Below are 21886 nucleotides of genomic sequence, written 5' to 3' on the forward strand. Positions count from 1 at the left end.
TACCTATAGATTAAAACTCAAAGTTAAACGTTTCTATGGAGGTCTTAGCTGGAGAAATAGCTGTGAAGGTACCAGACACGGAAGCCATGAGAAGAATCTAAAACTTACAGTCTAAGACTAATAATCAAGACTGTGCGAATTAATGTTGAAATCTTCTAAATTTCATTTTGAATTATTTTTTCCTCCTAAAGCTAGAAACACTCAAAATTCCACATTCAAACAAATGCTAAACAATCAGGGGAGAGCTAAGAGAAACCTAATGGAAAATAGTCAAGAAACGGCATCTGGGGCCCAGTGGCAGGCCGGAAGCTCTGGGCTTCCCCGGAGCCGGAGCCCGGGAAGCGCCGAGCCGCGCCGCGCCGCGCTAGGGGCGGTGGCCAGGCCCAGGCGGAGCATTGCCCGTCGCCATGGCAACGGCAGGAGCAGCAAACAGCCGGCTGGCCGGGCGGCCTGAGCGGACTCCGGAGAGCAGCCCAGGGCAGGGCGCGGCGGCTGCGGCGGGGTCCTCCCTGCACCGGGGGAGCGCTACGAGTCCCAGCGGAGCGCCGCAGCACAGCGCCATGGACAAGCTGGTACTGTGCGCGCTCGGGCCACGCGACTCCCACGCCCAGCCACGGCCGCCGCGGCGCATGCGCGGCCGAGCGTCCCGGGGTTCCCTGGCTCGCGGGGTTGGCGGCAGAGACCAGGGAGGGGCTCGGCTTAGTGGTCCGGGGTTTTCAGAGTTTGGGGGCCAAAAGCACTTTCTTGACCTTTTAGGGCTGGGATTGCTGTTTCTGGAATTTCGCACGTTTTTTTCCTCAGGTGGTAGTTGTCAATCACGCCTACCAGGGCACCCCAAAATGCAAAACGCACTAAGTTCAGGGACTTCCTCCTCTTCCTCTTGCTGCTAAAAAGGCCATTGGTTGTCTGCGACGAGGACCCAATCCACCCATTGTCCCATAGCGAGCATCAGAGATATCCAGGTGTGGCGAAGGTCGCTTTTGTGTCTGTCGTTCGTTGGCTGTTACCAGCTCTCATTAGCCTTTGGGTTTGGACAAAAGCGAATGTTTAGTTCCCCTGGAGGGAGGGAGGGGTACGGTGTGCAGAGAAAGCCCCGCTGGGTGGGTTCTTTCTGTCTCTTACATTTGCCTCGGTGCGCATCGGAGCAGGTGCAGCTGGAAACGCACGCTGTACATTTACATCAGCTTTCATTTCATTAGTCTGGCTCTTTTTTTTTTTTTAAGTGAATATTGTGGATTGAAGAATAATCCAAGTACAGTACTTGTTTTTGCATTTATCTTCAAGGACGATTGCATTCATATATATTTTCATCAGGTACACTATAGTCATATAACTGTAGGGATCTATTATGCTAATCGATAAAATATGCACTTTGTCATGATTTTAAAGATATAAATTTATACTTGTTGAATTAAGAGCAATGTATCTAGATTATGCAAATAATACTTAAGCGTTTTCCTCCTCTCTGTAGATATTTACCTTGCTCAAAATTGGCTTTTTTGTGTGTATCCTTTTATGGTAGACACATATTAATATTCTTATTTTCATATAATTTATGTCATAAATACTTGGAATTTTCACTATATTTTGTGTTTATTGAAGACATACTCGTTAGCTCTTTTTAGTATTTCAAGTGACTGTTCTCATTTTCTGTCAAAGAAAATGCGACCCTGAAATGACAGATGACATTGTTACTTCTAATACCAGTAAACCAGTGACTTTTTTCTATGTCTTAATTTTAAATCCATATATAATACAATCTTACATAAATTTACCAAGTTTTCCCCTTTAAGGATATAAAGCATGGCTATTAGCTTTCATCTGGGTTGTTATATTTTATTAATTATGCTTGCTTTCAGGTTTCAGCGCTATGCTCTTTGCCTCTAATTTTCTCTTGGTCTGTTCAAGTTGAACTTAAAGAATTTGAAAATTATCAAATATCTCTTATTTAACTTCCATAGTAAACTAGGAAATTACATTGATATACCTCTTTTCATCTATGAAATTTGCAAAGACCTCTCCCCTCCCTCCAAGTGTTACTAGAAAACATTTAATAACATGGGAAAATGTTTACAATTAATGAGTGAAAAAAGTAAATCATTGAAGCAATAGGTTCCAATTTTATGAAAATAAAAACGGTATATAAATATCTATAGAAAGCAGAATAAAAGGACATACACCAAAATATTGATACTGATTATCTCTGGCTAGTGGCATTAAAGAGGATTTTAATTTTCTTTATTTTTAACATTTCTATAATGAATATACAGATTTTATACATACATAATTTATAGTTAGAAAAAATTATGAAGAATAGTGACCTCAAAAATGTTTGCACAACATTCTTCTCCTAAGACACACTGAGCATCCTTTGGTAAATATTTTCGGTTTTCTGTTCACTCGGGCACATCTTTGTAAACACTGTTTTACAACTCTTGCTCTCCCCAGCTAAGTAAGCAATCCCCATTTTACTTAAGCTGGAAGTATGGTGGAAGGTGGTAAATGAGCATATGCAGATCAAAGTGAAGACCAGCAGTCATGAAACAAACCTATGGCCCAGTCCACCTCTGTTTCCTGTATTGCATGATTTTCTTAACCCTCATATTGGCAGGTTAGTGCCCCTAGTCCAAGATTGATTTGGAAAGGATTTTGGTAGCCCTAATAATTTATTATGCATTCTGCAAATATGGATTTTTGTGGTTATATTATTTAGAAAAGATAGAAGCAAATAGACACTCAAGCAAATAGAAGGTGTAGAAATTGTTGCATCCCTGAAATGTCACTTTCACAGAATGTTCAATTCTCACAGGAAGGCAGGGTCCCTTGTGTTTGTTTTCCCCAGGTGCCTGGTAATGGTGTGGCCAAGGCTTGTCTCAGTATTGGGAAAAGGATACAGTGAATATGGCTATTTCGAGGAATTGGTTCCTGCTGCATAAGAAATGCTAGGAGGAAGTTTACCTGTTACATTTTCTCCTTTAGTCACGCTAAGCTCTTTCCTGGCACTCACCAGAGCGGCTGTTTATTTATACCTCTGTTCTGTTTGCATTTGGCTTTGCTTCTTATGGCCTTTCTTTTAACAAACAGACAAAAAAAGAGTTGAGCAACTGCTCACTCATTACTTTGTTTATGAATAAAAACCGACGGCTTCAACTCAAGAGTAAGTTACCTACCAGGGATATTTGTATTTCCCAGAATGTTGAGTTACAGTCCTGCCAGGAAACCAGCTTCGAGACAGTACGTGGATCAGTTTGTCCTGTCCTTGCAGGGGCAGGCCCGGCCCATGGCCAGGCCCGATGCATGGGGTGAAGGGCATAGAACTGGTGGAATGAATGCTTTCTTTTTCTGTTTACCTCTCTCTAGAGAAAATGCTTAGAAAGTGAGGCTGGAGTTGAGAAAATGGTATTACAGATACCTGGGCCGTTCAGTTCAATTCCATAAATACTTATTAAGTACCTACTATGTTTAAAGTACTGTGGAAAGGTTCTGGGGAATATGACCTTTCCTTTCTTCTTTTCTTCCTCCATTTTTCCTTCCCTCTCCACCTTTGCCCTCCCTCTTTTGTTTTTGTTTTTCTTTTTTTTTTGAGACAGAGTCTTGCTCTGTTGCCCAGGCTGGAGTGCAGTAGTGCAATCTGCAACCTCCATCTCCAAGGGTTCAAGCAATTCTCGATTCTTCTGCGATTCTCATACCACAGCTTACTGAGTAGCTGGGATCACAGGCACCTGCTACCAAGCCCTGCTACTTTTTTGTATTTTTAGTAGAGATGGGGTTTCACCATGTTGCCCAGGCTGGTCTCGAATTCCTGGGCTCAAGTAACCCACCCGCCTTGGCCTCCCAAAGTGCTGGAATTACCAGGCATGAGCCACCGCACCTGGCCACCCTCCCTCTTTCTTTCTTCATTCATCTCTTCTTCCCTCTCTCCCTCCATCCCCTCCTCCTTCCCTCCCTCCCTCATTTCTTCCTCTTTCCCTCTCCCTCATCCTCTTTTTCCTTCTTTCCTTCCTTCTAAAATACATACTGCATGCTTTCTTTTCTTTTCTTTTTTCTTTCTTTCTTTCTTTTTTTTTTTTTTTTTCTAAGACGGATTCTCGCTCTATCGCCCAGGCTGGAATGCAATGGCGCGATCTCGGCTCACTGCAACCTCTGCCTCCTGGGTTCAAGTGATTTTCCTGTCTCAGCCTCCTGAGTAGTTGGGATTATAGGCATGTGCCATTACACCTGGCTAATTTTTGTATTTTTAGTAGAGATGGGTTTTTGCCCTGTTGGCCAGGCTGGTCTCGAACTCCTGACCTCAGGTGATCTGCTCACCTTGGCCTCCCAAAGTGCTGGGATTACAGGCATGATCCCCTGCACCTGGCCTACATACTGCATGCTTTCTGACAGACCTTTTTTTCAAATTCTCCTTTAGGACGCTGGAGCTCTCCTAACATTCATTACACAATTAATGATGCTTCCCCTCTTTTTTTGTGAGGACCAAATGAGATGAACAAATTGTGACCGCGGTCCACTGTTTTTGGGTAACTTACAGCAAGATCAGTGGCCTGCCTTCCAGGAGATGGAGTCAGTGTATTGAGAAAGGAGAGTGCACATGTGATAATTGTCAGATTCTTATGAGGAATCTGTCCAAAGCTTAGGCTGTTTTAATGTCTATTTAATAGAGAAAGCCTGCCATTGTACCTATCCCAGATGGGGTAATAGAATTATGATCAGACTCCCATAGGTCGTCATTTCTGCTCTGAGGAGGTAACACGAAGAGTCAGAATATGAGAATATCTTTCTTTTTTGAAGCCGCTTCCAGATTGGGCCACCAGGGCTTGGCCGTGGGGATGTGGCCTCAGCTCTGTATCCACCCCAGGGAGTGGGTGTGACTTTTCTGGACTGCTTGGACATTGGAAAAAAAAAACAAAGTCATACTCTTGGAAGGCTGAAAGCTCTGTGGATCATTTCTGAACACTGTTTAGCCTGTTGGCTACACAATGAAAGAGCTTGTGATGCAGTGGTGTCCTGAGATGTCCATCTGATTGTTCATTACAAAGAACTGGGCAAGGCCTAGCTCAGAGAACGGTGTCATTGCTGACTCTAGCAATGTTCCCCAAAGGAAGATCAACTAAGTATCAGGAACTGTGTTGGGGCTGAGGATATGTCAGGGAAGAAACAGACAAGAGTCCTCGCCTGGGTGGAGCTGACAGCCTTGCGGGGCTATGGAGAGGGCGTGGAGGGCCTGGTCCACATCCAGAAAGAGACCAGGAGAGGCCAGAGGAGGAACAGAGCTGTCCAGCCAGAAGAAATGACCTCTGAGAAGACCCAAGGCCACTGGAGGCTCGGAGTGGAGCTCATTGTGGAGGCAGCAGCAGGAGGCAGGAGGAGATGCTGCAGCCAGGGCCGAGGACCAGATAGGGCCTGGGTGATCATCAATAAGAAAGAATAAAAAAGACCAAGCCCTCCTGTCAGTCAGCCCACAGCACTTAGAATTTAGTAAAATGACATCAGCATTGTAACTGACAAGGCAGGTTTTGATAAGTACCACAGCATAAGTGTTTACTATGTGTTATGGGCTAAATTATGCCCTCTCCAAGTTTGTACATTGAATTCCTAAATCCCCAGTACGTTGGAATGTATTTGGAGATAGGGCCCTTAAAGAGGTAGTTAAGGTCAAATGAGGTCATATGTGTGGGCTCCAATCCAATATGATCGGTGTCCTTGTAAGAAGAGATTAGAACCCTGACACACAGAGACCGAGGGGTGACCATGTGAAGATCCAGTGAGAAGGTAGCCATCTGCAAGCCAAGGAGAGAGGCGTCAGAAGAAACCAAACCTTAATCTTGGACTTGTGGCTTCCAGAAAGCAAATTTCTGGTATTTAAGCACCAAGTCTGTGGGATTTTGTTACAGCATCCCAACTGGATTTTACAGGTGGGAAAATTGAGGCTCAAAGAGGTTAAAGCTCAAGGTTGGCTCAAGGGCACGCAGCAAGTATATGTCAGGGATGAACTGAAACTCAAGTCATTCAGAGCGAAGGTCTGGACTCTTGCTCGCTTCATCTTTTTGAATAATGGGTGATGGGAACACAACGCCAAGGTTGGGTGTGGGGAGGTGTTGGGTGGGGGAAGAAGCAAGACAAAAGGTGTGGGTCTGCAAGGGGGGTGGGTTTGGAACAGGGGGGCTGCAGGAATCAGGACTTGAGGAATGGAATAAGCTCCCCTGGGAGTGATCCCCAAGAGGCTGAGTCCCTTGTCCCTGGTGGTTTTGCCTTCCGGCTGCCTCCTTCATTCTGCCAGCCCTGTCCAGCTGTCAGGTGTGGGACGCTCCCTCCTACCCTGTCTGTTTTCCCATTTCCCCTCCAGACTCATTCTCAGCCTTTTCCGTGCTAGAAAATTGTCTGTGTGCTTTTGTTCATGGAGTTTCCTCCTTTAAGACACAAAGCTGATTCTGGATGTGAATGTAAAATGCAAACTCCAGAATATAAGGAAGAAAAATAAAACACCATATTTTTGGTCTTTCAAAAAGCCTTTTACCAAAACTTATCAATTGTGCAACGATGACTTAAAAGGAACACATTCAGGTGCTGCATTTTGAAGATTTTTCTCATGAGCTGATGCAAGTTAGGACGTCCAAAGTCTGTTAACCCCTCAAGGAGCTGAAGTGGTGTGAATTCCTGGGCACACGCACAGCAGCAGTTAAGTGTGTTGTTTGCTCAGCATTCTGTGTCCCACAAACCTTTATTTTTGTGTTCCTGTGATGTTGAGGATAATGAGATGAAAGATGGACAAGTACCTGCCCTCAGGAAAGTTAAAACTGAGCTGGAAAAAACAGAGAGGCCATTTCAATGATTATGTTAAGTTCTAGGTTGGAAGCATTCGCCGGACTGTTTTTGTCATAGAAAGCTGGAGAACAGACTCCTGCCTGGGAGGGTCAAAGAGGGTTTTCTGGAAGGCGATGCTTGAGTTGAGGTTAGATGATGAAATGGAAGGTAATAATGTGGCAAAGGGGAGGAGGCTGGCAAAGGAATAGAGGGCTTGCCACTGGTGGGGGACTGAGTGGTTTGGTGCAGCTGGGGCGGGGGAGAGTGATAGAAGGATGTTGAGGCTGAGGCTGCAGAGGGACTTTCAAGTCCCACCATGAAGAGGCTCGTGTGCCGAGTTTTGGGACTTATCCTTGAAATATGAGCTGCCTTGCTGAGTACCAAGGTGGCTCTGGAAGCATGCGTGGGATGGTTTGGGACACGATGGGCCAAGAGAGGGAGAGACAAGTTAGGAGGTGATTGCAGAAATCTAAGGAAGAAAATAATAAAGGAGATTGAGAGGCTATTGAGATCAACCCATCATTTCACAGTTTAAACCAAAGCTCAGAGAGGTTAAGTCAGTTGCCTAAAGTCACACAGCTAATGAGCAGCATAACCAATACTAGAAAAGAAAGATGGAAAAGTAGTCATAATTTCCGAAGGCCTGCTCTGTGCTATGCATGCTACATACATGTGCAGTTTCCTTTCACCTCACAGAGTAAGTGTGGTGGTTTCATTTCAATGATGAAAATGCAGAGGCTCAAAGAAGTTAGGTGGCTTGCCCAAAGTCAAACAGCTTGTAAGTGCAGTGATGAAACCCAGATCTTTGCACCACAGTGTGCTGCTGCCATTGGGTATTGATAACTTTTGCAACGCAAGATGCATTATTAATAGGAAAAAGGGAATAGAAAAGGACTCCTTGTTCTTTAACTCCTGGGCCTTTCTGACTCCACATTACTTGGATTTCAAAACAACTCTGTTGTTTGGTACTCAGGCCTTTTACCTTCTTTCCCCTCTCTGGTATAGGCAGCAAAAGCCTTTAATTAGCTAGCCAGCAGCTCATCAGAGAAAGGTGGCTGTAACTGATCTCTCCCTTTGCTCTCCACGTGGCCTGACATTTCACAGGGTTCTCCTCTCTTTTTCTCTTTCAGATAAGGAACAGCTGGGCCAGGGGGACTCTCGACCTAGATTTGGTGGCCCTGTTTCACAATAAAAGATATTTAAACAGACATGAAGCAGCAATATTCGAAGCATTTCTTTTCAAGTGAAAGAGGAAGTTCCAGAAAGTTGGAGCTTGTTCTTGATGTCATTGCTGCACAGCAGATTACTCCCAAAGTTAGTGACTTGAAATAGCAACAATCATTGTATTTTCTCTTCCGATTTCCATAGGTCAGGAAACTGGGGAAGGGATGAGTTGGGTGGTTCTGGAATGGGGGTCTCTCCTATGGGGCTTGGGAGGCTGGAATAGCTGGGGCTGATCCAGCACCTCTCTCTCTTTGTGTAATCTCAGACAGCTCCACGTGGTGTCTTCACATGGGTCACTTTGGGCCTGCTCCCAGCAGGGCAGCCTCGGGGCAGTGGGCTGCTTTCATGGTGGCTGAAAGCTTCAAAGAGAGAGTATTCCAGAGAGCAAGGCTTGGCCGCATCACTTTTATGACCCAGCCTTGGATGTCACTTCCACTGTAATCTATTTGTCAAAGCAGTGACAGTCTCTCCTCCACTCTGCATTGAGAAGTGGAGACCCCACCTCTCAATGGGAAGAATGTCAAGCTCACACTGAAGGATGAGCATGTGGGATGGGATGTTTTTGTGGCCATCTTTGGAACCACTGTCTGCCTCAGAAGTCATGAATGGAGTATGACAGAGAGGTGAGAGGGAGGAAGGACTAATTTGCCTTCTTTCTGACCAGGGCTAAAGGTAATCTCTTAAGTGGCTTTTAATTTGCCATTAGATCTTACCTACCAAAGAAGGCAAAGTACTGCTCACGTTATAAGTGAATCTCTATTATTCAAATCAATACAGGATGAAAAATGCACATCCATTTTCTTCACTATCAAAAAACAAGAAATGAAATTCTCCCAGGCCCAAACTTTTTTGGTAAGGGAATATTTATTATCAAGTGGAAACATTTTTAAGAATTTTATATGTAACTGTGATGTTTTCTTCTTCAGATTTATAGTTAATTGCAAGAATATAATTTATAGAAATAGATCAGTTAGATTAATTTACTGCTATTAAGACAAAATGAAAAAGGACAATGAGAATGATGTATTTCTATTGTTAGGTGACTATCAGAAATGCTATAAAAATGCTAGTCATTAAAAACAAAACCTTTTTGCTTCAAAGCATCCAGGTGCTGTATCAACTGGAACTTTAAATTGTACATTCTTTTGTTTATCAAAAAAAGACATCTATTGCTCAGTTTTAAATTACTATCATAGTTGTGTTTTGTTCTTTAAAATGATTTTGTTCTTATAAGCACAACTTATGGTTATTCTTTGATTTCTGCCAAAGTGGCTTTTCTGAACAAATATAAATATATATATTTATTAATAAAAAGTAAGTACATTTGAAAGATTATATCAAGAAGTAGATCCTAAAATTAATTAAAGTAAGGAAAATCTTTTTAAAAAAGTAAACTCAAATTCTTCTGTTAGACATTGCAAATTTCTAGCATTAGTGGGAACTTTTGATCTGCTAAACCAAAATACTTGTAGTTTTTTTAAGCTACTGTGTGTGTATGTATCTGTGTATTTTGAAAATTTGGATCTATATTTATAATGGTAATATCTTGATGATTAAACATTGTTTACAGAATACTATTTAAACACATATTGTTTTGCCAGACAAACCAAATAAATAAACTTCATTTTTTTTTCTCGTTGAAGTTACTAAATTTAGTCAAGTTGATCCGGTTTTAGAATTATGTAAACTCAGCCTCAAAATTTTTCCAATTTTTTGATATTGTCAACTTTTAAAGTACATTTATATGTTTAATTTTTAACCTTAGAAAAAAACATAAAAACATCAGATAGTCAGAAAAACTCCCCAAACATAATGATCTCTTCAGATGTGCACCCATGAAAAGATACACGTATGCACTTCACTAGAACTATGCATCTGAATTGTTTTTTCTAACTCATTTTTTTCAGTATTGTATGAATAGCCAAAGATATTAAAATTCATGGCCTGGCATGGTGGCTTAAACCTGTAATTCCAGCACTTTGGGAGGCCGATGCAGGCGGATCACGAGGTCAGGAGATTGAGACCATCCTGGCTAACATGGTGAAACCCCATCTCTACTAAAAATACAAAAATTAGCTGGGTGTGATGGTGCGCGCCTGTAGTCCCAGCTACTCTGGAGGCTGCAGCAGGATAATCACTTGAACCTGGGAGGTGGAGGTTGCAGTGAGCTGAGATTGTACCACTGCACTCCCGCCTGGCAACAGAGCAAGACGCTGTCTAAAAAAAAAAAAAATTCACGCCAACAAAGGGTTGGATCACCATTGGGCTTATTGCTTTATTCTGGCTTTGATGGTGCATGAACTCTCTAATGGGCTGAGTGGTGGGCAACATCTGCCTTACACAATGCGCTTAGCTGTCTGTATAGGGTATGATTGGTGCCTCAGCTTCTCTTTTGCTTCAAATTTTACCAAACTAAAATCATCCCTTTCAGTTATAAAGTATCCTTTAAAAAAAAAAAAAAAAAAAACTAGGCTGGGCACAGTGGCTCATGCCTGTAATCCCAGCACTTTGGGAGGCTGAGGCGGGCGGATCACGAGGTCAGGAGATCGAGTCCATCCTGGCTAACATGGTGAAACCCTGTCTCTACTAAAAATATAAAAAATTAGCTGGGTGTGGTGGCGGGTGCCTGTAGTTCCAGCTACTCAGGAGGCTGAGGCAGGAGAATGGCATGAACCCAGGAGGCAGAGTTGGCAGTGAGGTGGAGTTGGCAGTGAGCTGAGATCACACCACTGCACTCCAGTCTGGATGACAGAGCGAGACTCCGACTCTGTCTCAACCAAAAAAAAAAAAAAAAAAATCACTAAGTATCTCAAGGGAAGATAATTGCATTACTTTTCTTTTTTTCCAACTTTTATTTTAGAATTAGGGGATAGGTGCAGGTTTGTTACAGAGGTATATTGTGTGATACTGGGGCTTGGAGTGTGACTGAATCCTTCACCCAGGTACTGAGCATATTACCCAATAAATAGTTTTTCAGCACTTGTCCTCTCCTCCTCTCTCCCCTCGAGTAGTCCTCCATGTCTATTGTTCCCATCTTGACGTTCATGTGTACCCAGTGTTTAACTGTTACTTATAAGTGAGAACATGCAGTATTTGGTTTTCTGTTCTGTGTTAGTTTGCTTAGGATAATGGCCTCCAGCTGTATCCATGTTGCTGCAAAGGACGGATTTCATTCTTTTTAATGGCTATGTAGTATTCCATGGAGTGTATGCACCGTATTTTCTTTATCCAGTTCACCACTGATGGGCACCTGGGTTGATTCCATGTCTTTGCTGTTGTGAATCCGTGCTGCAATGAACATACCAGTGCATGTGTCTTTTTGGTAGAATGATGTATTTTCCTTTGGGTATGTACTCAGTAACGGGATTGCTGGGTTGAATGATAGTTAACTTCTTAGTTCTTTGAGAAATCGCGAGGCTACTTTCCACAGTGGCTGGCCTAATTTACATTCCCATTCTAATAAGCATTCCCTTTTGCCCGCAGCCTTGCCAGCATCCATTTTTTTTTTTTTTTGGCTTTTTAACAAAAGCCATTCTGATGGGTATGAGATGGTATTTCACAAGTAACTCCATTAAAATGTGGGCAGAGGACATGAACAGGCACTTCTCAAAAGAAGGCATACAAGCAGCCAACAAACATTTAAAAAATGCTCATCATATAACTATCATGAGAGAAACATATTCATTTTCTAGGGCCGCAGCACTAAATTATCACAAACTGGGTGGCATAGAGCAACAGAAACTTACTCTCTCACAGTTTGGAGGCTAGGAGCTGAAATGCAGGTGTCAGCAAGGGCCGTGCTCACTCCGAAGGCTTTTTCCGGGCCTTGCTCCCAGCTCCTGGCGGCCCCAGGTGTTCCTTGGCTCCTAGCTGCATCACTCCAGTCACACGGCTGTTTCCTCCCCGTGTCCTCACATTGCCTTTCCTCTGTGCTTGTCTCTGTCCAACTTTCCTCTTTTCAGAAGGACGCCAGTCAGATTGGATAGAGCCCGCCCTAGTGACCTCATCTTAACTTGGTTAAATCTGCAAAGACCCTATTTCCAAAGAAGGCCACACCTTGAAGTACTTTGGGGGTGGTTGGGGTTTCCAAATATATTTTGATGGGACACAATTCAACCCATAACAGTATTATGATGCATAAACTTATTATAAGTAATTTCTCTGTTAGTGTGAATTCTTTTTTCCTTTAAAATACATGATAAATTATTTTTTAATCTAAAAGTCAAAACCTCAATGAGGTGTTACCGCACACCTGTCAAGATGGCTATCATAAAACAGCAGCAACAACAAAGGGCAAGTATTGGAAAGATGGGGAAATCCCGGAGCCCTTGCATGCTGTTGGTAGAAATGCAGAATGCTGCAGTTGCTACCAAAGACAGTATGGAGGTTCTTAAAAAATTAACAAATACAACTACCAGATGATCCAGGCACCCCTCATTTCTGGATATTTATCCAAAAGAACTGAAATCAGGATCCCAAAGAGATAGCAGTGTTCTCATGTTTATTGCAGCAGTATTTACAATAGCTAAGATGTGGAAACAGCCTAAATGTCCATCAACAGATGAATGGATAAAGAAAATGTGCTGTATACATACAATGGAATACTATCCAGTTTTAAAATGAAGGAAATTCTGTAATATGCAACAACCTTGAAGAGGTTATGTTAAGTAAAATAAGCCAGTCGCAGACAACTAACGCATGATTCCACTTAGATGAGGTATCTAAAATACTCAAATTCATAGATGCAAAGAGTGGAATGGTGGTGGCCAGGGGGCTGGGGGAGCAGAAAGTGGGGAGTTGTTAATTAATGGGCATGCAGTTTCAGTTAAACAGGATGAGTAAGCCCTAGAGATCTGTTGTACAATGTTGTACCTATAGTTAGCAATAATGTATACTTGAAAATTTGTTGAAAGGGTAGATCTCATATTAAATGTTCTTACTACAGTAAAATAAAATTTTAAAAAGTAATTAATGGCAGGCCAGTCACCGTGGCTCACACCTGTAATCCCAGCACCTTGGGAGGCCAAGGCGGGCAGATCACTTAAGGTCAGGAGCTTGAGACCAGTCTGGCCAACATTACTAAACCCCGTCTCTACTAAAAGTACAAAAATTAGCTGGGCATGGTGGTGCATGCCTGTAGTCCCAGGTACTCGGGAGGCTGAGGCAGGAGAATTGCTTGAGCCTGGGAGGCAGAGGTTGCAGTGAGCTGAGATTGAGCCACTGCACCCCAGCCTGGGTAACAGAGTGAGACCCCGTTTCAAGAAAAAAGAAGTAATCAATGGCCATGGGGAAAAAAGAAAAGAAATTCTCAAGCAATATGAATGTGAGTGCAATTCAAAACATGTATTTATCCCAGCCCTGCCCACTAGCTCCCTCACTAGAAACAATCATTTCAAGAGTTTTTTTGGACTATTTTTTGTTATCCTCTCAGAAAGAATATGCTAGGCATTTTCATTTATAAAATGGAACTGTTACTTTCCTCATAAGATAATGTTCAGAATAAAATGAGTCAGTAAATGTAAAATACAAGGTGAGATAAGGTACTTAATAAAAGTTATTCACTTTCCCAACTCAGAATAGGTAGCCTAGAGTTGGGTTTACACTGGAGCTATTGAAGCTTGGCTTTCAGAGCCCTTCACATACATGGGAAGGGCCAAGCAATGTGTTCAATGCGCATGTGTTTTTGTAAAATCTGCAAAAGTAAAGTTCTGTTGTTTGAATGTCTGTGTCCCTCCCAAATTCATGTTGAAACTTAATCCTTACTGCAATAGTATTAAGAGGTGGGGCCTTTAAGAAGTTATTAGGTCGTGAGGGCTCTGCTCTTGTAAATGGGAGTAATGTCCTTATAAAGGGCTTAAGGAAGTCTGTTAGTCCCATCAGCCCTTCCACTATGTGAGGTGCAGCAACAAGGTGCCATGGATGGAACAGAGAGTGAGCCCTCGCCAGACACTGAACCTGCCAGCATCTTGATCTTCGACTTCACAGCCTCTACAATCGTGAGAAATAGGCCAGGCATGGTGGCTCACGCCTGTAATCCCAGCACTTTGGGAGGCTGAGGCAGATGGATCACCTGAGGTCAGGAGTTCAAGACCAGCCTGGCCAACATGATGAAACCCCATCTCTACTAAAGATACAAAAATTAGCTGGGCGTGGTGGTACACGCCTGTAGTCCCAGCTACATGGGAGGCTGAGGCAGGAGAATTGCTTGAACCTGGGAGGTGGAGGTTGCAGTGAGCCGAGATCACACCATGGCACTCCAACCTGGGTGACAGAATGAGACTCCATCTCAAAAAAAAAAAAAAATAGAATTGTGAGAAATATATTTTTATTATTTATAAATTATCCAATCTAAGGTATTTTGTTACAGCAGCCCAAATGAACTAAGACAGAAATTGGTACCAGAAGTGGGGTGCTGCTGTAACAAATACCTGAAAATGTGGAAGCAGCTTTAGAACAGGGAAATGGGCAGAGGCTGGAAGAGTTTGGAGGAGCAGGCTAGAAAAAGTCTGCATTGCCATGAATGGAAATAAAGGATAATTCTGGTGAGGGTGCAGAAGAGGAGAGCTGTAGAGAAAGCCTGTATCTTTTTAGAGATTGCTTAAGTGGTTGTGATCAGAATGTTGGTAGAGGGGGTATAGCTCAGGGGTAGAGATTTGACTGCAGAATGTTGGTAGACATATGAATAGTAAAGGTCATTCGATGAGGTCTCAGATGGAAATGAGGAATATGTTATTGGAAACTGGAGGAAAGGCCATCCTTATTATAAAGTGACAAAGAACTTGGCTGAATTGTTTTTGTGTCATAGTGTTTTGTGGAAGGCAGAATATTTAGTGGAAGAAACCTTTGAGGATGTGGTGTGGCTTCTCTTGACTCATAATAAAATATGAAAAGAGAGAAATAAATTAAAAATGGAATTTATAATCAAAAGGGAAGCAGAACCTAAAAAGTTGGAAAATTCTTAGCCTGTAAAAAATGAGAAAACATGTTCAGGAGAGAACACCATGGATGTGGCTCTACTAGGGCCACCCCTCCAAAAGAAAAAGTGGTAAACCTTGGTGGTATCCTCATGATGCTAACTCTGCAGGCACCCAGAGTGCATGAGCTGTGGGGGAATGGCTGTCTCCACCTAGATTTCAAAGGATGCCCTGGAGAGTGTTGGAGTCTGGGCAGAGAACTGCTGCAGGGGCAGGACCACCACAGAGAGTCCCCAGTAGGTAATGCCTGGCAGAACGGTGGGGTTGGGACCACCACAGGCAGCCTACACTAGGGCAATGCCTAGTGAAGCTGTGGGATTGGGGCTGCCCCTGAGATCCCAGAATTATAGAGCCATCAGTGTGCAACCCCAGCCTAAGAGGGCTGCAGGCACAAGACTCCAACCGTGAGAGCTGCCCTGTGGGCTGTGCCCAGCAAAGCCATGGGGCCAGGCTGTCCAGAACCTTGGGGGTCTAACGTCTGCCCCAGAGTGACCAGAAGGTGGGAGATGGAGTCAGCCTTAAGGTTTAATGTTGTTTTCCCTGTTGAACTTTGGACTTGGTCAGGTCCTGTCACTTCTTTCTTCTTTCCTATTACTCCTTTTTGGAGGGGGGATGTCTATCCTATGTCTGTCCCAAAATTATATTTTGGAAGCACATAACTTCCTTGATTTCATAGGTTCACATGAATCATACCTTGAATATCACCCACATCTGATTTAGATGCTATTGGTATGAGACTTGGGACTTAGACTGTAAAGTGGAAGCTGGAACCAGTTAAGAGTTTTTTGGGACTATTGGGATGGAATGAATGTATTCTGTATGTGAGAAAGACATGAATTCGGGGTCGGGGGTGGCGGGAGAATGCTATGGTTTAAGTGTTGTGTCCCTCCAAAATTCTTGTTGAAATGTGATGCCCAATGCAATAGTATTAGGAGGTGGGGCATGGAAGCGAAACTACCCTGTGGAGGAGAGAGTAGTTTTGAAATGCATGAGCTGGAAAGCCAGAAAGCCATTGTATGGGAAACATGTTTAATCATCAGAGGTGCCCAGGGTGGCAAATTGGAATCTCGTCAACCAAAACTGGAAATTTTCTACCGTCAAGGCTATTTCTGATAATGCAGTGATACAGTTGTAAACACACCATACCTTTCTTCCTTTATGGTAGGAATTGTGTATAGTAGGCTTTATCAGAATTCCTGTGTTTGTAGGGTACAAATCTGTAAACTGTACTGCAAAGAGCCATGCATCTCTCTGTGAAGTTGTGTGTTTTTTGCATTCCATCTCTCCATTATAAAAGTCAAGTTCCAGTCAACTCTGCTGAAGGAAGGACTAAATTATTTTTGTATTCACTCTGGAAAATATTACCAAGTTGTTGAATAAAGAGAGGGTCAAAAAGTTTGTGGCCAAAAACACACCTATATATCTATATCATCTATATGTATTATCTGTCCATATCATCTGTATATTTGATATGGAAGTCTTTCAGGAAGTTAATTAAAACATTTTGCTACTTTTTTTTTAACCTGGATTTTGTGTTGTCAGTTTAAAAAAAGTTGTAATTTGTTATATTTTATTTTTTGTTTCTAAGTAAATATTCAGTTTAATACCTGGCTTTGTGTTCATAATTTTCTAATTCTCTTTCTTAATATGGACCCCTCAGTTTGCACAAGCCTCAGGCCCCACTAAATCGAGATGCAGCCCACGTAGGCCTAAGTCAGTTGCTACCCTGGTGACATGGAAGCTCGTGCAATGGAAGGAGGGAAGCAGGAGGGAGAAAGAGGATACAAGGATGGAAGAAAAGAGCTAAAGATTAACTTTGCTTTCATCACAGTTATCCTGAGGGCTGACTTTGGGGGTTTGGACATCAGGGCATTGTCTGTAATTGCCCGCTACTGTGTATGTGGTACACTGTATGTGGCAATGTGGGAGACTCAAGAAGAAACTGAAAATAGGGCGTTAGTTCTCAGCCTCCTCATTGGAAAGACAAGCTTGCCAAGCACTGCTGAAAAACCTACACAGATGAAATGAGAAACGAAAACTGACTCAGCACAAAAACACATGTGATTATTATGGCATGAAATGCATGGGAAGGGTCAATGTGGTGTGTAGTCTCAAATTGGCCTCTACCAGCCACCCCAGGTCCTGTCTGTGACAAGCTTGCCACCCTGAACTCCTGGAACGGGTCTTCTGGCTTGCGTGGATTCTTGTTTGCTGAAACTCATGTGTGATGGATGAATGCTGCTGGAGACGGATTGTGGCAATGAACACAAGCAGCTGTTCCCAGTGAGCCTAAGCAGGCGAACAGCTAGCCACGCAGGCAGAAGAAATTTTATAGGCAAATGCGGTAATGGCAGTAGACAAATTAGGTGAGCAGCAATCTGAGCATCTGTGCTCAGAGCCAAGGGGAAGAGGTGGGTGAAGAGCTCTCAAATTGAGGTCATTCACCTCCAACCAGCTTGTGGGTTCCCCTTCCGTTTAAGCTTATGAGCAGAAGAGACTATTTGACCTATGGTGTGACTCCTTTATAGCAATACTACTGAAGAATAAGATAACCTTATTTTCTGTGTCAGGTCAGGCTTTGAGTGTAAGTAGTTGTGTCAGGGTTTAGGTATCTTTTCGTATCAGAAATGCATAATAAGTCATTTTATAACAGGATTCTACTCTTTTATCTTTGTTCTTCATGGTCAGGTTGTTTTGCATGGTAAGACTGTAAGTTGCTTATAGTAGTAATTTTTAAGGTCTACATTTCTTGAATTTATCTACCGTTGGCCTTTACAGAATGATGATCGTACTCTTCTAGGTCAGTGTAAATAATTCATGATCTCAGCGGCAAAATTCCTTTTCGGGGAGGAAGTTGTCTTTGCTTGTTGGGGGCTGGGGGAACTCTGGTTAGGTCAGGAGAGTTAGGAGATAAGACCTGGCGACAAAGGCAGAGTGAGCATGGAGAATGATTTATAGCAGTGCCACCATCTTAGGGCCGGCGGGTGGGTGGCTGAGAGGCAGAGAGGTGGAGGCGTGCGGGAGGAAGCGCAGTGGGAAGCCTGTAGGCGGAGGCTGGGATGCGTGTGGGGCAGGAGTCATGGGAAGATCCCCCAGGTCAGAGGTGAGCAGAGGACAGCCTGACAGCAGGCATGCCTGAGGCTCACCTGGAAATTGCCTTCCTCCTTCCGACCTCTGAGGAGGTCTGCTGTCTTCACAAGCCACTTTATCACTTCGTGGAATTTGAGCAATGGGTTGCATTATATACCTGGTTCCCTCAGAGGAAGGTCACAGCTGGAGGTGATCTTGCACCCTTAGCCGTCTGGGGTCTGCTGAAGTCTTGGGGAGGGTGTGGACTGTGTGTTTGGGTCAGATTAATCTCAAGAAGCCAGCACATTACAACCGATTTCTGGCTTTATCATTGCGTGGGGCATGTCTGTACATTAGGCAAGCTGATTCCACAACCACCCACGAAACCAGTCTCTTTTTATAGCTGTGCTCATGCATGTGAAGCTTTTTTGGAAGACGGGATATAGGATTCACGTTATTTATGCCCTTAAGCTCTTAAGGAAATACTTACGATTATGTCTAAGTCAATGCTGAGCATATAGGGCAATTACACTTACATATTAACCATATGATCTTTTCATGACTAAATTCTATGTAATCTATATTTTGTTATATTTGTAGTAGTACAGTGGGGTAGAATATATGAGTTTTTTTGTTAGCTGGTAAAATTAGTCTCAGAATCTTTGGGTGTTCGGTCCCCTTTTCCCAGGCTTGCTTAGACCTAGAACCTTAAAAATAAGAATCCCTCCCAGCCACTCCATTTATCTTTAAAATATGTTCCACCTGCTTAAAGAGAAAATTTAGAGACAGTGATAAAAACTCAGAGTATTTAACTCCTTTCTGAATGTGTTGAGCATCTGCATCATGATTATATTTGTTCATTAACTTCATAATGACTTTGGATCCTAATTTTATCTATGTTAGAATTCTGCATTCACCATTGGAAAGCTAAGCATGCGCAGACGGGCATCGTTAAGGAAAAAAGTGGACACCCATTGCCTCTTCATTGAGGATGTTAATCATGCTCTGTGTCTATGACTTTCCATTGCCCTTTCATTGGCTTATGTCTAATAGCCGCAGAATATGCTTTAAGGGTGTTAATGAATAACAGAAATAGATTTCCACTTCTCAAAAAAGAGCTTTGGTGTTTCTGGGACTAATTAAGGCATCTGAAGAAGTAACTGGGTCACTGCCTAGCAGTCTCTGTAGTGATGATTGGTTTAAGAGGGGAGAGGCTGATTAAGCTTCACCTTGGGACTTTTAATTATGTCTTCGTAACTGTATGGAAATATACACCCAGTGAACTAATAACTTAAATCTTATTATAAAGATTTTAAAATGGCCAATAATGTATTTTTACCTTTTTGATCTCCTTTTAGTATTGGGAAATAATGACATTAGAGGAGAGTGGAATACCGATCACTCGTTAGTTGTTCATTAAATATGTTATGTAAGTACAACTCCATTACAAGGGAATCCCCTGGATATGAAAATGTATTCTTGCAGTGGAGTTTCTGAAAACTAGACTTTTAAAGTCAGGTTTTTAGGCCACTGGCACCAAAGTGAAATAAAACAGGGCCCAGCACATCACTAGTAAATTAGGAAGTGCAAAGAAATCAGGTTAAAATTTGCATCCATTTTGGTCAAAGCAAAATTAGGTACAAATGACCTTTACAAGAAAGTGATACAAAAATTCTGAAAAGAGAGATCATGGGCTTTCCTTCCTTCTCATTCTTATGTCTCTCTGTTTCTGAATTTCTTAAATGTGATTTGTGGGATTTTGTGAGTGATCTGGGGCGATGGTGGTTTTTTTGTTGGGGTTTGAGGCCTTGGTGGGATTAGGATGCTTGTGGAGGAGATGGAAGAATCAGTCCATTGAGGCAGAAGAGTGAGATTTTGAAGAACAAGACTTGGCATTTGCAGTGACATGAATAATATTATTTTAAGACAATCTAATCCTTGACTATTTAAAATATACTTGTTCAATGGAAACTGTAAGCCAAATGGGCAAAAGGAAGCTTGATTCATTCCCTGTGAGTTTGTGAAGCTACTTTGCAGCTCTTTGGGTGTTTGTCTTCATCTCTTGTCTAGTACCAGTTTTATTTATCTGAAGATTACTGTTTAAAAGTCCGTTCATTCTGCTTCGTGTACTGGAGGATTTGCTTCATGCTTGTTAGAGATGACACTCAAACTTCTTTACAGAATTTAATCCTGACCCTGTTTTTAAGGGGTAGACACATTTATCTCTTCCGCAGATGGAGATTTTTGCCTAAAGTCTGTGCTGAGGGACAGAGAAAAAGAAATAGTTCTCTTCCCGTTTTTAGGCTACATGGGTTTTCAAGATATATTTGTATCCCCTTTCTCAACATGTAAACCTCAGTCATAGGAAAATGAAGGGCTCCCCCTCACACCTCTGTTCTGTCTTCACCCCTCCCTCGTTTCTCCATTACTCCTCTTTCCTCCTGACTCCTTCCTCATCCTTGTATACAATCTCCCTCTCCCCTTCCTCCTCCTCTTCCCCCTCCTCCTCCTCTTTCTCCTCTTCCTCCTCCCCCTCCCCTCCCCTCCTCCCCTCCTCTTCCTCCTTCTCCTTCTGTTCCTCCTCCTCCTTCCACTTTTCCTTCCTTTCTTTCCCCTAATCCCTATCCTTGGCTCCTCGGGTCTGGGTCTGTCTGACAAGCAGGCATTTAGTCCAAAGGGAACGATTCAGCCCATATCTTCTTTCTCAACCCAGTACTAAGCAGGGCAGCTGTCTTAGTCCACCTGAACTGTTTTCTTTTTTGCCGTAGACCTCAGTGGACTTCATTTGTTCCCTTTCAGCTCTCTGGTCTTGAAGGAGACAAAGTTTTTAAATAGTGCAGACTAACATTTAAGGTTTGCTTTGCTCTTAGCTTAGGCATTTTCCCTTTCCCTCTTTTCACAATGTGGTTTTCTTTTACCTAGTTAAAAAGAAAAATTAGAGCTTTCATGCCAGTCAGGTTGGGGCATGCTCTAGAGAGACAAAGTCAAGACTTGCAACTGGCAAGAAGTCAATCCAGCCCCCGACACCTACTGTGCTCTGAGAGGGGAAGCAGCCCGTGGGAGGGATTTTAGGAAAAAAAACTCAAACTGCCTCTTATTTAAAAGGTGTTATTTGCATGTTTCTGGCTCTGTGCAGTTAATTTATTTAGGGTTAAATATTTCAATGTTATCTTTTTTCTGGTTACACTTTTTCTTTTCCTTCTTTTTTTTGAGATGGAGTTTCACTCTTTTTGCCCAGGCTGGAGTGCAGTGGTGCAATCTTGGCTCACTGCAATCTCTGCCTCCCAGGTTCAAGTGATTTTCTTGCCTCAGCCTCCCAAATATCTGGGATTACAGGCACGCGCCACCATGCCTGGCTAATTTTGTATTTTTAGTAGAGACGGGGTTTCACCATGTTGGCCAGGCTGGTCTCGAACTCTTGACCTCAAGCAATCCGCCCGCCTTGGCCTCCCAAAGTGTTGGGATTGTAGGGATGAGCCACCGCGCCTGGCCCCAATTTTTTTATTTTACTTCATTTTGTTTTTTGAGATGGAGTCTCGCTCTGTCGCCCAGGCTGGAGTGCAGTGGTGCGATCTTGGCTTGCTGCAAGCTCTGCCTACCGGGTTCATGCCATTCTTCCGCCTCAGCCTCCCGAGTAGCTGGGACTACAGGCGCCCACCACCACGCCCAGCTAATTTTTTCGTGTGTTTGGTAGAGACAGGGTTTCACCATGTTAGCCAGGATGGTCTCTATCTCCTGACCTCGTGAACCACCCACCTCGGCCTCCCAAAGTGCTGGGATTACAGGCATGAGCCACAGTGCCTAGCCGCCGGGCCCCA

At 43.0% G+C, this 21886-nt stretch overlaps 1 protein-coding gene across 1 annotated transcript in view; it reads left to right on the forward strand.

Annotated features, from left to right (window-relative positions):
- Positions 1-400: 400 nt before the first annotated feature.
- Positions 401-21886, forward strand: part of DNAH5 (dynein axonemal heavy chain 5) — a 321482-nt gene continuing 299996 nt past the window's right edge. Inside the window, exon 1 of the mRNA XM_055366994.2 lies at positions 401-572. Within this exon, the coding sequence (XP_055222969.2) occupies positions 408-572 (165 nt within the window). The 5' untranslated portion in view covers positions 401-407. The remainder of the gene's footprint in view (positions 573-21886) is intronic.

Source organism: Gorilla gorilla, chromosome 19 (genome assembly GCF_029281585.2).
Source record: "Gorilla gorilla gorilla isolate KB3781 chromosome 19, NHGRI_mGorGor1-v2.1_pri, whole genome shotgun sequence".
Taxonomy (NCBI): Eukaryota; Metazoa; Chordata; class Mammalia; order Primates; family Hominidae; genus Gorilla; species Gorilla gorilla.